General features: G+C 51.0%; 1 protein-coding gene across 1 annotated transcript in view; it reads left to right on the top strand.

Annotated features, from left to right (window-relative positions):
• The window catches only part of SHANK3 (SH3 and multiple ankyrin repeat domains 3), a 69,665-nt gene extending 55,126 nt beyond the window's left edge, over positions 1–14,539 (top strand). The window contains 1 exon segment of the mRNA XM_020982839.2: positions 11,172–14,539. Coding sequence (XP_020838498.2) covers positions 11,172–11,820 — 649 coding nt within the window. The 3' untranslated portion in view covers positions 11,821–14,539.
• The last annotated feature ends 2,116 nt before the right edge of the window (positions 14,540–16,655 follow it).

Here is a 16,655-nt window from a genome sequence, read left to right as displayed (position 1 = left end):
AGAGCCCTCCCATATCTTCAGCCACTCTGCCCTTCACTCTTAGACATGTTTGGCATGAAGGCTCAGCACAGATATCTCTGGGAAGATTGGCTGCCTCTTCCCCAGTTGTGTAAGACAAAAGTTGTGCTTTTTCTTCTTAAAAAAAACCCAACTCTCTCGGACCTGCCCATGTGCCCCATCCGTCACTTGGGTTTGGGAGAACTCTGTCTCTTGCCGCTTCCCTTTTAGATGATGCAATGCGCTGTTCCCCTCCACTCCAGGAGCCTGAATGCCCACTGAACCACCTTCTGGGCTGGAGAGAGTCCCTCATGAGGTGCTGGTCACTAGCCCTGCTCCCCTCCTGTAGCCTGACTGCCATTTAGGCTTTTGTCTTTGAGTCTGTTTGCTGACCCATTCTTCTCATCCTTCAGTGTGTCCTGTCCTGCTAAAGTCTTGGGACTTCCTTCTGGGCCTGGCCATGGAGCAAGCTCTTCTTTGTTCAAGAGCATTTGGTGACTTGAGGTTTCTGGCAGGGCTCCACACCTCTCATCTGTTTGGATGTCCCCATGGTTTGGGGATCCCAAGTTGTAGGTTACCAAGTTGTGATGCCAATGGCCCACCGTCCCCCAGAACCCACTGTCTTTTCTTTTTTTCTCTTAAAAATGGATTCTCTGTTTCCAGTTGCATCCCTTCCTCTCCTCACTACCCCCAAGCCCAGGGAGGCTTCCCATGTATCAAAGGAAAACAAATAAAGCAAGTCAACAAAATCACCTGATAGAGCCCCAAGACTAACAGCATATGTGAGCCTTCATATCCATACACCCCTACTTCTAAAACAAAAGAAGGTGCATTTGCTCATGTCTTTTCCCAGAGCCTAGCTTGGGTGTTATAATTACAGCATCAAATCTTATTATTGTTATATTCTTTTCTTTATGTTGTTATTGTCATTGCATACATGGTTTTCCTGATTCTGCTTACCATACACTGCATTGGTTCATATAAATGTATGTTTCCCTGAATTAATCGTATTTATTATTCTTTAAGGCACTATAATATTTGATTACATTCAAGTACCACGGTTTTCTTCAGCCATTCCTCAATCAATTGATGGGCACACACTTTGCTTTTAGTTTTTTTTTTTCTGGCACAAAAAGTGTTGTGATGAACATTTTATGTACATGGAATCTTTCTCTCTCTTTCACCTCCTGGGGCTATGTACCCAGCAAAAGGATCAAGTCACTCAGAGCCTCAATGTCCTTATCTGTAAATCGTTTGTATTATCTGCCTTTCAAGATTAGGTCCATAAGGTTTGAATCAGAAAATGAACAACGTACAGCTTTGTAAACTATGAAGTAGCAGTATTATTCTTTTCTACAAAGAATAGAATGGGGCACCAAAAAGTTCACTAAATCCAAGCATACTGAATCTACAGCACTCCTTTGAATATACCCATCTAGTTCTGTCTACAGCCAATGAGAAGTCCAGGCTGGATCTTGGTAAATCACTTCTTTCTTTGCTGAATGTTCAACAATCGCCTTTTCTGTACATTAGAGAATTTTGCCAGGAATGGACTTCATCATGCTCACTGGCCTGTAGTTCACAGTCTCCATTCTCTTTCCTTTTTTGAAAACTGTGACATTTGTCCTTCTTCAGCCTTGTGGTACCTCTCCTAATCTGCATAGCCTTTGGAATATCAGACCCATACTGGCTCATCAATGCCAGTACTTACCACCCTTGAAAATGGTCTTATGGAACTGTGCCAGGGGTTTACTGTTCATTTTTTATTACCTACCTTTGGTTCCATCTTCTGCTCGTCCTTTGTTCATTCAAATTAATTGTTCTTGGTATCTTCTGGTTTTATATCACCTTCATTTCTCAATGCACCAGTACCCCAGCTCCCTCCCGGAGACAGAGCAGCTCATATACCCCAAGAATGAAAAAAGAAGGAAAAGCCCAGTTCATCAAGACAGCCAATTCAAAGAAAAACCTTGATATTCTGAGCAGCGTGCCTCGCCCAGAGCCCGCTCCCTCTGCAGTGAAAGCAGGCAGTTACTTATCACATTTCTTCTTTGGGCCAGGCTTGCTTAGTTTCACACCGTTCAGTGTCAGTTGTTTTTGTTGTTCTGACAGTGCTCTTGACAACATTCACATTGCTGTTCTCATTGTGTTGCTTGCTTTCCTGGTTCTTCTTACTTCACTCTGCCTCCATTCATATATACCTTTTCATGATTCTTGGTATTCATTAACACTCCTCATTTCTTGGAAAACAACCATACTCTGTGATGTTCCTGTATCACTCCTCGTTTAGCCCTTCTCCAATCAGGGGGCATTTACATGGTTTCCAGTTCTTTGTGACTACAGAAAGGGCTGCTGTAACTGTTTTGGTCTCTATGGGGGCTTTTCTTTTTATTTTTATTTTCCTGGGTAAATGCTTATCAATGGTATCTCAGGGTCAAAGTGGATGGACAGGTTAGTCACTTTGTATTCATAATTTCAAAGTGCTGTTCTGAAAGGTCGAACCAATTCATGGCTCCACAAACAATTCTGTAGGGTGGCTGTCTTTCTACATCCATGCCAAGACTGACAGCATCTTTGGCAATTTACTGGGTTTGAGGTGAAACCTCTGAATTGTTTTGATTTATATCTCCCTTATTTGTAACTATTTGGAGCAGTCTTTCAAAAAGTCGTTAATAGCTTGCTAATTTTTTTTGAGACCTGATTCTTCTTACCCTTTGACTGCCATGGGGGAGTGGCTTTTGGGCTTCACAATTAGGTAGTTCTCTATCTTTTTTCTTTATTTTTAAATTGGAATTTTTATTTCAAGCTTCCTGAGGAGTTCCCATTGCATGCACATCAGACTCTTCAGACAATTCTTATCTTCCCTGTTCACCAGAACTATTTCCCTTTTTGCCTTCATAATTTTACTCTTGAAAGTACTCTACCCCAACTGGGCTGACTTCCTCTGCAGAATTCTAGGCCATGGGCTCCTCCTGCCTCCCCTTTCAATACTTTGGAATCTGTTCTCCCCAAATGTGGCATGCATGGTCAGACCATACTTAGCTTTCTTCTTCACCAGAACAAATTCTGAGAGGAAGTGGGATTACTATCATGTCCACCCCAGCAACTAATTGCTCTTTGTTCATGAGAAGCAGATTCAGAACAAAAGTTCCTTTCATTGGCTCCTCTACCTTCTGAAGGAAAAAATGATCATTCAGATAAACCGAGAATTCTTCCATATTCGGGCTCCCAAGTTTTCCTCTCTGTTTCTTTGGCTATCTTTGCTGTACTTGAAGATTTCACAAATTGCAGCATCACAGATTTTGAGAGTTGGAAGGGACCCCAACAATCATCCAGTGCAATCCCAAACAGAAAAAAGAATCCCCTTTATGACACACCTAGATGTCCTCTAGCCTTTATCTGAAGACCTTGGAAGAGGGGAATCTGCCACCTCCCTGGGGCCAATTCCGTCTGGGGACAGCTCTCATTGTCAGGATGTTTTTCTTGACGTCAAGACCTAATTGGACTCTTTGTAACTTCCTCGCATTGTTGCTGGTTCTTCCTTCTAGGGCCAAACAGAACAAAACTAATCTATCTTGCACTTGACAGCCCCTCAAATACTTGAGTACAGCTATCATATCCTTCCTTCATTCCTCTCTGCAGGCACAATGTCCCTGATTCCTTCATATAGCAAGGTCCTTCACCGCCCTGGTTGCCTGGGATCCTCTCCAGATTAACAATGTCCTTAACTGGTGATGCCCAGAACTGAACACAGATGACCTCTCTGTTCCTGGAAGCTCCACCTTCTAAGCTGCCAAAAGCACCTTTGTTTGTTGGCTTGGCACTGGCATATCCCCCAATGACTCATATAGAGCTTGTATTCCATGCAAAGCCCTAGATCCTTGAGAGGCCAAATGCTATTTAACTGTGACTCCAGAATCCTGTCCTTGGGGAGCTGGTGTTTCCACATGCAGGACTTTACATTCATTCCTACTGAATTTCCTTTTTTTAGATCCAGCCCAAGGTTTGAGCCTGTTAAGAGCCTCTAGCTTTGGCATCCATGTGCTAGTAGACCTTCTTGGCTTGGTACCACTGGCAGAGTTCTTGAGTGCACCCTTGTGCATTTATGCAAGTCACTGACACATGTGTTAAATAGCTCGGGACCCAGCACTGATCCCTGAGGGCACCCTATGAGGTACCTTCTGCTGTGTTGACATTAAGCCATCAATGACTACTTTTGGAGTTCATCCAACTAGTTCCGAATCTAATTGTAGGATTGTCTAGTCCACGTCTCTCCATTTTCACATGAAGAGAATGGAATATTTTGTCAAAAACGTGACTACAGTTTAGGTAAACATTATCTGTAGCATTCCCTTTATCAACTAGTCTAGTAATACTGTCCAAAAAAGGAGAAGGGGTTAGGCTGGCAGGAGCTGGTCTTGATGAAGCCCAGCTGGTTCTTGGTCATCATCTCTGCTGCCTTTTCAAGATGTTCACCAACCATATCTTTAATGATCAGTTCTAGAATTTTCCAACGAATTTAGGTCAAGCTCACTGCTCTTGGATTTTTCAGACTTAGTTCTTTTCTCTTTTTAGAAAATTGAGACAATTACCCTTCTGTAGTCTTATGGCACTGCTTCTATTTTCCATCATTGTTCAACTTGCCATTTCTGTTAAGACTCAAGTATGTATGGATGTGTGTGCGTATGTGTGTGTGGGGAGAGAGAGAGGGAGAGAGGAGAAGTGAAGAGAAGAGAAGAGAAAGGAGAGAGAGAACAGGCATAACTGATTGGAGTTAGAGGCACACATTTAGGGTTATGGTAAGAAAAATTGTTGTGCCATTTATAAAGAGAGGTAGGGCAGGGGGTCAGCAAGCTGGCCAGATTCACCCTGGGGATCAGGCATTTGCTGAGATGTGTACCCATGCCCACACTGACCTCCCCAGCTACCCAAAAATCACCAGTAAACTCATCCTTAGACTTCCCTGCCATCCTTTCATCCATCTCAGGGCCGTTCAGTAGGTTGTAACCATGGGTGGCTTCCTTCCTGCTCATGATCAATCTAGATCCTTTGATACCTTTCTAGATCCACCTCCCCCCTTTCCTCTTTGGGATGTGCTCTCAAGCTAGCTCAGTTGTTCTTCTCCAAGCACTTAGATACACCTGCTGTCTGCTAGGCAAGAGAAAAACAAAGGCAAGAAAGAAAATGGTACCTGCTTGCCCTCAAGGGTCTTAGTCTATGGAGTAATGTTGGTGGAGGAAACATGTTCACAGAGAAATGAATATAAAATTGACACAAAGTAATTTATTATTATTATTATTTTGTGTGTGTGTGGGGGCAAGAGGAGGAGAGTTTTAACTACTGGAGGAGGATAGACTCAGGAAAGGCCTGGAGAAGCTGGTGCTTGAGTTGAGCCTTGCATGGAGGCAGGGATTCCAAGATATGGAGGTTAGGAAGAAGAGCATTTCAGGCACAGGGGCACAGCCTGTGCATAGGTGCAGAGGTAGGAGATGGAATATTTTGTATGGGGAGTTACAAGTAAGTGAGTAAGTTTGACTAGAATGTAGAGTGAATGAGGGGGGAATAAAGGGAACTGAGTATGGCCAGATGGGTTGGTGGCAGACTGCAAAGGGCTTTAAAGACTAAGCGGAGCAGTTTGTAATTTGTCTTAGAAATAATGAGGAATCTGGGGGGCATCTTGAACAGGGGGGTGACATGGCCAAATCCTTGATTTGAGAATATCCATTTAGTTATCTGGAGAGTTGATAAAGACAGGGAGAGACCTGAGGCAGGGGAAGTCACTTAAGAGACTCCTGTAATGGTCCAGGGGAGAGAATATGAAAGACTGAATTAGGGCAGTGGCTCTGTGAGTGAATGGGGTGAGAGGATGGGAGGGGTGCACATGTGAGTGAAGTGATGAAGGCAAAATTGACAATACTTAGGAACTGCACTCGGGAGGTGGGGTCGAGATGACTGAGGCCAGGTGGCTGGAAGGATGGTTGGTACCTTTGATAGAACTAGGTAAATTCAGGAGAGGGGCCAGGAAGAGTTCTTCTTTTGGACATAGGGAGTTTGAGATGCCTTTGGGACAGGTAGTTGGAGATGGGAAACTGTAGTTCAGTAGAGAGACTAACCCTGGATGTAAGATCTGGGAGTCATCGGCAGACAGACAGTTGTTGAATCCATGGGAGCTGATGAGGTCACTATGAGAGTGTAGAGTGAAAAAAAGAAGGCCCAGGACAGGACCCTTGGGGTACATCCATTGTTCTGGCTGATGAGCTGACAAAGATGACTGAGAATAAGTGGCCAGAGAAGTAGGAAGAACATTGGGAGAGAACAGAATCATGAAAACCCTGAGATGAGGGTGTGTCCAGAATAGTGATCCCCAAAGTGCTCCAGTAGTGACAGCTTGAATTAAGCACTTGATGCTGACCTTGGAAATGACGGTTTTAATCAATGAGTGAGACCAAAGGAGGAAATGACCTTAAGTGACAGCCACTAAGTGTCTAAGGTCAGATTTGAACTCAGGTCTTCCTGCCATTGTACCATTTGGCTGCCTCCAAAGGAACAGAGAGAAAGAGATGGGGAAGATTTGATGTTGAGGGGACTTAAGCAGGGGGAGTGGAGATGACTCAGTTCATGAGAGATGGCCAGGTCCTTTGATAAGGAGTGGGGAGGGGATGATGTAGATGACTCAAAAAGATGGCTCAAGGGGTGGATCAGATCAAGGGTATGGCCATCCTTGGGTTTGGTTGTGGCTGAATGAAGATGCAGATCCTGGGAGTGGAGGTAGCTGATGAACTGGGAAGCCATTGAGGGGAGGAGGGGACATTCACACGTATCTTGAAGTTCCCAGATACGAGAGTAGGAGTTGAGGTGGAGAGGATGCTACTAGGTGGGCCCTCAACTCCTTGAGAAAGATGACAGACACCAGGATCCACACGGGGTGATCTGAATGAACTGAGCCTTATTGAAGGAGGCTGTTGGATAATGGTGGCCTGTGGGGAATTTGCAGATGGCATGACCTCTTCTGGGTCAGCTTTGGCCCCTCCCTCACACAACTGTCTCACTACATTAAGCCTTTCCCCAGAACCTGCAAATAAAAGTGTGTGTGTGTGTGTGTGTGTGTGTGTGTGTGTGTGTGTGTGTGTATGATGTGGTCCAATCTGAGCTTTAGGAAAATCTCTGGGTAGCTGTGAAGTAGAAAAAGCCTTGAGGTGGAGGGGATGGCTTGGAAGGCTATTGTGAGAAGGGTCTGTGTGGCTCTGGGAGTGGAGGGAAGAGGATGCACACAAACGGTGCTGGATTTGTGTAGCAACAAGGAGTGTGGGGTATGACACAGGCTGCAAAGATGAGTGTCTGGAAGGATAGCAAAGCTCTTGATGCAAACATGAAAGTTAGAAGGGATGGGTGTTGGGGAAAAAAGAATAGGCTGTTTTGTTCAGGTTGAGTTTGGGTTATCTAGAAGGCATCTGGTCTGAAATGTCTAAAAGGCAATTGGTGATGAGGGACTGAAGCTAGGGGGAGAAAGGGGCTGAGTTTGTGGACCTGGGAATCTTCATGGAGATGCTACATAAAGCTGCTGGGAGGTGATGAGGGCACCCAGAGAGATGATAGGGCAAGGATTCTTAGCCTGGGGCCCAAAGACTCCCAAGGGATCCCTGGATAAATTGTAGGGGTTCCATGAAATTCAAAAGGAAAAAAATGACATTTATATTTTCACTAACTTCTAATTTGAACTTCATCCTTTCTCTCAATTATTTAATAAACATGATTTGAAGAGGGGTCCTTATGCTTCACCAGACTGCCAAAGAGGCTCCTAGCACAAAACAGTTAAGAACCCTTTTAGATCAGATGACCCAGGATAGGACGTTGGTGAGACCCCTAGTTAGGGAATTTATTGTGGGTGAAGATCTAGCAAAGGAGACCAAGAAGGAGCAGCTGGACAAGTAGGAGAACCAAGAGAGAGCCAGGTCATTAAAGTCTGGAGAGGACAGACTATGCGGGAGAGGCTGGTCAGCAGTGCCACATGTAGCAGAGAGGTCAAGAATGACGAGGACGGGAAAAGACCATCTGGTTTGGCAAATGAGAGACTGGGGGTAATTTTGGAAGGAGCCATTTCATTTGAATAATGAGGTCAGAAGCCAGCTTTCAGAGGATTTGGAAGAGTAAGAAGTGAGGGAATGAGGGCCAAGAGTATACGAAGCTTTGTCAAGGAATCGGGGCCTGGAACATAGTAGGCACTTAGTAAATATTTGTTGATTGAATTTGGTGGTGAGACAAGGAAAGCTAGTGTGAGAGGTGACTATTTGCTTTCCAGGATTCAGCTTCTGTTCTACTAGTAACCCTTCTTTTTTGACTCCCCCCTTGCTCTTTCCTGGACTCCTCAGTTTCCTTTTGATCCACTGGTGGTAGGAACCTGGATCCATCTGGCAGTGTCCAGCAATGATCCTTAACATTCTTACCAATTGCATGAGAGACCCCACCCTAGCACACACTGGCAAAGGACAGGGGAGGGTCAAGGAGGATGTTGTTCCCCCCCCCGCCCCCTGGGTGCTTGCCTTTCTTGTCCAAGTACCTCATTGCCCAAGGGTACCATTTCCCTCATTGACACGTTCTCTGTCCGGTGGAACAGGATGTCTGTCTCCTGTGTAAGGCTAGAGATCAGGCATTCCATTCTGGAACATGAGGATAGATGTTGGGCTAGAAGGGACTCCTAGAGGTCATCTGGTCTGACTACCTTATTTTATTGATGAGGAAACACACCTAAGGAGGCTAAGTGACTTGCAGGTCACACAGGTGGCAAATATTAAAGTTGGTCCTCTGACACCAAATGGGAGCAGATCAGGAAACTGACTGATGGGAGCTTCGTATTTTTGCTATTTTTATTTTCTAGGTGCTAGCTTTTTATTCTTTTTATTCTGGCTGATGGACTAAAAGCGCTATTAATGCTCCTTTAGATCTCAGTGCCCTAGAACAAGACCCCAGTGGCCCTATCCTAGGTATAGCTGCGGCCTGATTCTGATTCTACTCCTTAGTCCTCTACTTTTTGCGCCAAGCTTTGGGCAAGTCATTTTCATCCTGGGCCTCAGTTTCCTGGTCTGGAAAATGTAGGGGTCGAACTAGATAACTTCTGAGGTCCTTTACTGCTCAATAGCTGACGATTGGTGATGCAGACAAGGAACAGTCAAGATAACTTGGTGCTAGCAGTTTCTGGTGGATACAATAGCAGGTGAAGCTGGATGGCTCAGTGGATAGAGCACAGAGCCTGGAGTCAGGAGCACCTGAGCTCAAATCTGGCCTCAGACACTCACTAGCTGTGTGACCCTGGGCAAGCCACTTCACCGTGTCTGCCTCAGTTTCCTCATTTGTAAAATAAGCTGGAGAAGGAAATGATTCCATTCCAGTGTCTTTGCCAAGAAAACCCCAAATGAGGTCACAGAAAGTTGGACAGGATTGAACAACAACATGGAATGGCAGGAATCAGAGAGCTGAAGGAGGTAGCGAAGAGATCCAGAGGAGCAGTGACAATGACAGGGTCAGTGGAGAAGGGAGGACCAGGACTGGGGCAGGCCCTTCCAAGGACTGAGGCCAGTCTGAGCAGATTCTCCCCAGTGATTGTCCCTCCACCTCTACTGGAACAGATGTTCCTGAAGCAGAGCCCAGCCCCTGCAGACCGTCAGTGCTGCCCTCCAGCGCAGAGCCTAGCCCCCCGCCAGTGCTGCCCCCCAGCGCAGAGCCTAGCCCCCCCACCAGTGCTGCCCTCCAGCGCAGAGCCCAGCACCCCCCACCAGTGCTGTCCCCCAGCGCAGAGCCTAGCCCCCCCACCAGTGCTGCCCTCCAGCACAGAGCCTAGCCCCCCCCACCAGTGCTGCCCTCCCTCGCAGAGCCTAGCCCCCCCACCAGTGCTGCCCCCCAGCGCAGACATCGGGGGATGGAGGGAGGTGGCCAGCTCATTCTCAGTCCGCTCGGCTCAGATCCATGAATGCTGACCTCAAGCTCTCCCTGACTTTCTCCAGGGCCCAGGCCATGCTCCTTGGGCTCATGTGTCGTCCGTCTGTTGGGGCATGTGCCGTGTCCAGGCATGGGCTGTGACTGGGCGGGCGAGGGGCTGGAGGGGGGGCCATGTCTGGCCACAGGGCTAACACACTCTCTCATTGCTTTCTTCTTGCCCCCATCTGCATGTGGCTGCTCTGTCTAGATGGGCGGTGGGTCCCGAGCGCCGGCTGTGTAAGTGAGCATGCCCCATCCCATGCCTCTCACCATTCCACGCGGGCCGGGCCGGGCCGGGCCGGGGGTGGCTGGGGGCCAGGCAGGCGAGCTTGGGGTTGGTGGCGCAGGTGGAGCTGCATGAGGCTTTGGTAGCTGCGTTGTGTGTTGTGGGCGCTGCCTCACCTCTTTGCCTTTGGCCCCTGGGGCCGGCGGGCGGGCGGCCAGGCGTTGGGGGCGGAGCCATTATCTGGACAGGCCCGGAAGTGAGGCAGCCGCTGTGCAGTGCGCCTAGCCTGAGTGTGTGTCTGGCATGAGCACTAATGCAGCCGCACTTGCTGTCTTTCTGTCTGTTGCACTTCAAGCCCACCTGATACAACTCTCCTAAGTCCCCGCAGGAAGGCAGGTGGGGAGGGGGGGGTGGGTCTCAGGGTTTCAGGGACCACCGTCCTGGCAGTACCTAAGGATTAAGTGTCCACGGGGCTCCCTGGACCGGAGGGAGGGAATTCGAGTGGATGGATGTAGGCGTCAAGGTCCATGGGGACTACTGGCCTTGCAGGATCAGTGCCGGAGGGATCACTGCCCCTGGGAAATCACGAGCAGGAGAGGGGAGGGTCAAGCGTTTAGAGATCTGCCACGAAGCCCGGGCCCGGTCCAGGAGTCCATTTTGAGATGCCATTTAGCCTTCGTAACAAAGGCCACGGGGGGAGGAGGGAGAGACGCGGGGCTCTGTCTTCTGCCTGGGCTCGTCTAGACATTCCTACACCATTAGGCCCGAGTAGCAGGGGGGGACAGGGCCACAGGAGGAGCCAGGTGGCTCCCAGCCCGTCAGCCTAGGTCTCTGGAGGCCCCCTCCTGTCTTCCTCCGCCCCTGGCCTCCCCAGGACCCTGGTATCTTAGTGCAATCCCGCTTTCCCCGCTACACTGGCCCCTGGCCCTACCCCCACCTCGCCTCGTCCCTGCCCTGACCCTCTCCCTCCCCGCAGGCTCTTCAGCAGCCTCGGCGAGCTGAGCACCATCTCGCAGCAGCCGTCGCCCCAGCCCCAGCAGCAGCAGCGCGGCGGAGTGGGGCCCCCGGGGCCCGGGGCCTCGTACACCGTCCGGCCCGGCAGCCGCTACCCCGTGGCCCGCCGGACGCCGAGTCCCGTGAAACCGGCGTCGCTGGAGCGCGCCGAGGGGCTAGGTACAGGTCCCGGAGGCGGTGTGGGGCGGCCCTTCGGCCTCACTCCACCAACCATCCTCAAGTCGTCCAGCCTTTCCATCCCCCACGAGCCCAAAGAGGTGCGCTTCGTGGTGCGTAGCGTCAGCGCGCGGAGCCGCTCGCCATCTCCTTCGCCCACTCCGGCCCCTGGCCCCCCAGGGCCTGGGCCCGGGCCCGGGCCGGGCCTGGGCGCTGCCCCTGGCCCCGCCCGCCCCTTCCAGCAGAAGCCGCTGCAGCTCTGGACCAAGTTCGACGTAGGCGACTGGCTGGACAGCATCCACCTGGGCGAGCATCGGGACCGCTTCGAGGACCACGAGATCGAGGGCGCTCACCTGCCCGCGCTCACCAAGGACGACTTCGTGGAGCTGGGCGTGACGCGCGTGGGCCATCGAATGAACATCGAGCGCGCCCTCAAGGCGCTGGCCGACAGCTGACCGCGCGCCCCCGGCCCCCTCCACCCCGCCGGGCGCCCTGCCGGCAGGGCCCCCACCCGCGTGACGCGAGCTGGGTCCCGCCCCCGCGGGGGCTCGTGGGCCAGCCTCTCCGCGGACAGGCCCACCTTGTCCCCGCCGCGCAACTCCACCAGACGTCGGTCAGGCCCCGCCCCTCCCCTCTTTTCCCGGAGCCCCTCCCTATGCCCGCCCGCCCCTTCTTCCCTCCCCCACCTCAGTATCCCCCAAGCCCGCGTCGCGGCCCCGGGGCCGGAATGTTGCATGAATCGTCCTGTTTGCTGTTGCTCGGAGAGTCGCCCTGTACATTGCTTTTCGCCCCCGCCCCCCTGCCCTGCCCCCTCTACCCCAGCACGTGGTCTTGAAGGGCGGGGCGGGGCGGCCCGGCATGCGGGGGCCGGGCGGGGCTGAGCAGGGCCCCCCTCCCCCCGGGTTTGCATATTTTTAATCTGCTCTATATTTGGAAGGAGAAAAGGAACAAGCGTCTCTGTCCCGCCCCCACCCCCGGCCCGGCCCGGCCCGGTTCGGTCCAGCGCAGCCCAGTTCAGCTCTACTCAGCTTAGCCGCGTCGGGCCGAGCGGGGTCCGCCGGAACCGGGTGCGCCAGGGCCCGCGGCCGCCACGTCTTCCACCTCCCAGCGCCTTGCGGGGCCCGGCCTCACTGCCACCCGCCCCCGCGGCCCCGGCCCGGCCCGGCGCGGAGGAAGGGGGGCCGGGTCCGCTCCAGCTGGTCTGGGCTCTGCCATCGCCCCCCCCCCCCCCGCTGAGCTGGTCCCGGCGCGCCGCCCCCCCATCCCCCTTCAGGTGCTGCAGGAAAGGACGAGTGAGGCCTCGCGCCCTCCGATCCTGCTCCGCCCCCAGCACACTAGGGGCCGCGGCTGGCTTGGGAGACAATAGCCAATAAGGGGGGCAGCGAGGACCCCCACCCTCCCCCGTCCCCCCTCGGGGTCCCCACTCCAAGCCCCTCCTCTCAGTCTCGTTTCACTGTCTCTGCCCCTGTCCCCCTCCCAGGGCCTCTCCTCCGGATTCAGCAGTCACCAGAGGAGAGGGTCTTCCCCGTCTCCCAATGCAGCTGCCAGTGTCTCGGATCCCTGAAGAGGCCCTCCACACCCTCCCCCGATTCCACCCCTGCCTCGGTGAGACTGTGTGTGAAGCCGCGAGGCTGTGCGCAAGTGTGCCGTCGGGGGCTTGACGTGCGTGGGCATGCAGTTGGCGATCAGGGTTGAGACTGGGCACTGTGCCCCTCAACGGTGGGCTAGACGGAGTGAGATTGTCTGGGAAACAATTGAGGCTGTGAAGGCACGTGTGCGTGAGTGTGCACGTGCGAGAATGTACCTGGGTGAGAGACCAGCAAGCTGTTTGGGATTGGTTGCGAGTGCACGCCCGAAATGGGTTGGGACAATGGGGGCTGAGCTGCTGACAGGCCGGCCCGGGCCGCCGGGTCTATTGACTGCGTGAGTGTCTATGAGTGTGAGTGTGTGCGCACAGGCTTGGGCCCCCTCGCCAAGGACCTGCCGGGTTCCCCCAAAGCTCAAGGAGGAATCTGGGGGCGGGGAGGAGGGATAGTTTTGTTTATTGGATTCATCTTCCTCTGTTGGGAGAGGCCCAGGCCAAGGAGTTCTTGCACCATGGGAGGGGTCTACGCGTGACCCCTTCCCTCGGAGCAACCCTCCCATCAGCTCCTAGCAGGGAGAGGAGGCGGCTCCGCTGGGCCCTAGGTCGGGGGTGGGGGGACCTCGGAGCCAGGCGCCCCTAGCCTTTTGCCTCGGCTCAGGGGAGGGTGCTGGGAATCTCTGGGGCTGTTTTCATCTTGAGATGCCCCTCCCCCCTCCTCTCCGCCTCCTCCCTCTCCCCATGGCCCCTTTACTGTGACTTCTAATGCTCAGCAATGACCTTTGGGGTCTGTGGGGTGGGGGGGCGCCCTCTTGGACCTGTTTTTAAATCTGGGGGTTGGGGTCTGGACTAAACTCCGTCCATGTCACTCACAAGGTTCTGTTTGTATTTCTAACTTTTTTTTTTAATAAAAGAAAATAGAAAATTTCACACCCTAGGGGCCTGGCACGCAGGTCTGTGCTGAGGTTGTTCTGGGTGTACACACACACACACACACACACACACACACACACACACACACGCACCCCACACTGTTCTGCCCTCCACTCACCCCACATTCCCTCCACTCTCACCAGCTCTCCCCACACACCGTTTTGCCCTATGCTCACCCCGGACTCTCACCCTGCCCCACAGTGATGCAGCCACAAACAGTTACAACCATAGAACCAAGCAGTAATACAACCCAATGCCACATTAAGGCACATAGCCTCCTGCCCACGGAGTCACAAAAGTCTTACAGAGTCTCACAGGGTCTCTCACACAGTCTCACCTAATCTCTGTCCCCTCTCCATCCAAGTCTCACACACATGCATACACACCCATACATACACATGCACATACATACGTACACACATGCACACATACACCTGTGGGTTTTTGGTTCCATTCCGTTTTGGGTTTTTAACTTGACAGGGTCAGTTCAGTTTCACCCCCGTCTTTTGTATGGAGTTCAGTGGGGAGATTTCTCCTCCCCTCTCCAGCCCCGGGGCCTCCTGACCCTGACGTTGTGATACACCCCACAGAGATCTATGTTTCTTATATTATTATTAATTATTATATTATTATTATGTAATAAATTTATAAGAAACGAATTGGTTTCAGTTGCCTTTGTAAAGGGACGTTGGGAGCCCCAAAAGTCAACTGTTTCCTTCCTCTATCTCTGAGAGTGAAATTGCTGAACAGTTCGGTGGGACCCAAGCCAGCATTTCTAGAGAACTTGTCCTGAACCGTGCACTGCCCTCCTGCAAGGCAAGAGCAGAGAGTCAAAGAAAGAGCATCTTACCGCTAGGAGCTTTCATATGCTGGAGGTAGGGAAGCGGGTTCAGCACACACACACACACACACACACACACACACACACACACACACACACATACACACACACACAAATTGTAAAGGAAAGGGGAGGGGAAAAGCCGGCTAAGAACACCTGAAGAATTATTGTTGAGATTCTTAGAAGTGCCCAGGAGACAGAATCCTAGAAAGGGGCCAGCAGTAAAGCCCATGGCTCCCAATGTCTAGTCACAAATCCACCAACTATAGGCCACAAGCAAAGTTCACTAGAAGTTCTACTGCAAGGAGGCAGGTTGGATCTTAGCGGCATCCCAGAAATATGGTATCCAAACCAAGATGTGGCCAGGACTCTGGTGGAAGGGTAGAACTCACCAGGGACAGGAGAGATGTAACAGGTTATGACTACATCATAAGAAATGACGAAAGGGATGGATTCGGAGAAACCTGGGAAAACCTATATGAACTGATGGGGCACAAAACCAAGAGGACATTTCATTTGACTGCAGTACTGTAAAGGAAAGCAACTGGGCCAGAGGACAGAATTCTGACCAGTTCCAGGCCTAATCTCAACGGCAGAGGACCAATGATAAATACCAATGATAAAGCTTCTCAAGTCTGTCTCGGCAGAGAAGTCACAGACTGAGGTGCACATGTTCAGACATAGTCAGTCAACCAGCATGTATGAAGTACTAAGCCTTGGGATACATAGAAAGGCCAGAACAGAAGTGGGAGAAGAGTGGGAAGGAGAGCTCTGGAAGTCGCTGCTCTTCTCAATGAAGGCATTCTCATGAAAAGATTCAGGGGCTAGAGTGGGAAACATTCGGGTGGAGATGAGTGGAGGGCCAGACCGTGTTGTTGCCCAAGTAGCTAAAGAATGTTAGGAGCTTACATTCTAATGAGAAAAACTAGCTACATACAAGATACAGACTAGATAGAAAATAATCTCAGAGGTGGAGGGAGGAGATGAGTGGAGGCCACTGTGTTGTGACCCCATATGGGGTCCCAACCCCCAGTTTCAGAAGCCCTGAGTGCTTGGAGGGGAGTCACGGGGAAGAACAACGGGAATTTGCTTTGCTCCCCTCTCCTTCCAGATGTAGGTCAGATATGGCCCCTTTTCTCTTGATGCAATGTCTGGTTAGCAGGCAGGGCGTGGTGAGTGGTGTGAGTCATCTTGGGACACAAACCAAACCTGAAAGGCTCCAATACTACCACCCAGTGGAGCTGCAGCATCTTTTAGGGAAAAGCTAGCCTAATCCATGAGGGGTAGGGGTGGGGGTGGGGAGAACCCTGGGTGGTGTCAATCAGTCTTGGCACATGCCACCCCATGGTGAAGTTCCCAAGGCTCTTCAAGGCCAGTGGTGTCAAACTCAAATAGAAATGGGGCCACTAAATCATATACAAGCATCTCTATGGGCTGCATATTGGATTAGTTTTGAAATGTAATGTTATTTATGTTTTATTATATTTTATTTATTTTATTAAATATTTCCCAATTATATATAGAAGGTTCTGGCTACACTGGGGTCCTGTATTTGACACCACTATTCTAGAGGACCTTTCACCATTTAAATGCTTTTGGGACATTTAGGCAACTAGGTGAAGCTACAGTGGGAAGAGTGGCAGCCTTGAATCAGGAAGACTCATCTGCCTGAGTTCAAATCTAACCTCAGACACTTACTAGCAATGTGACCCTGGGCTAGTCACTTTACCCTGTTTGCCTTAGTTTCCTCATCTACAAATGAGCTGGAGAAGATGACCCACCACTCTAGTATCTTTGCCAAGAAAACCCCAAATGTGGTCACGAAGAGTCAGACGTGACTGAACAACAATAATGGTCGTTTGCTAGACAATCTTCCTGGCACAGGCAGTACTAAGGAGATAAAGAGAAAGAAAAAAAGTTACAAGTACCATTCA

Source organism: Phascolarctos cinereus, unplaced genomic scaffold (assembly GCF_003287225.1).
Source record: "Phascolarctos cinereus isolate Bilbo 61053 unplaced genomic scaffold, phaCin_HiC Scaffold_1;HRSCAF=81, whole genome shotgun sequence".
Classification (NCBI taxonomy): domain Eukaryota; kingdom Metazoa; phylum Chordata; class Mammalia; order Diprotodontia; family Phascolarctidae; genus Phascolarctos; species Phascolarctos cinereus.
This window is presented reverse-complemented; position numbering and strand designations above follow the sequence as displayed.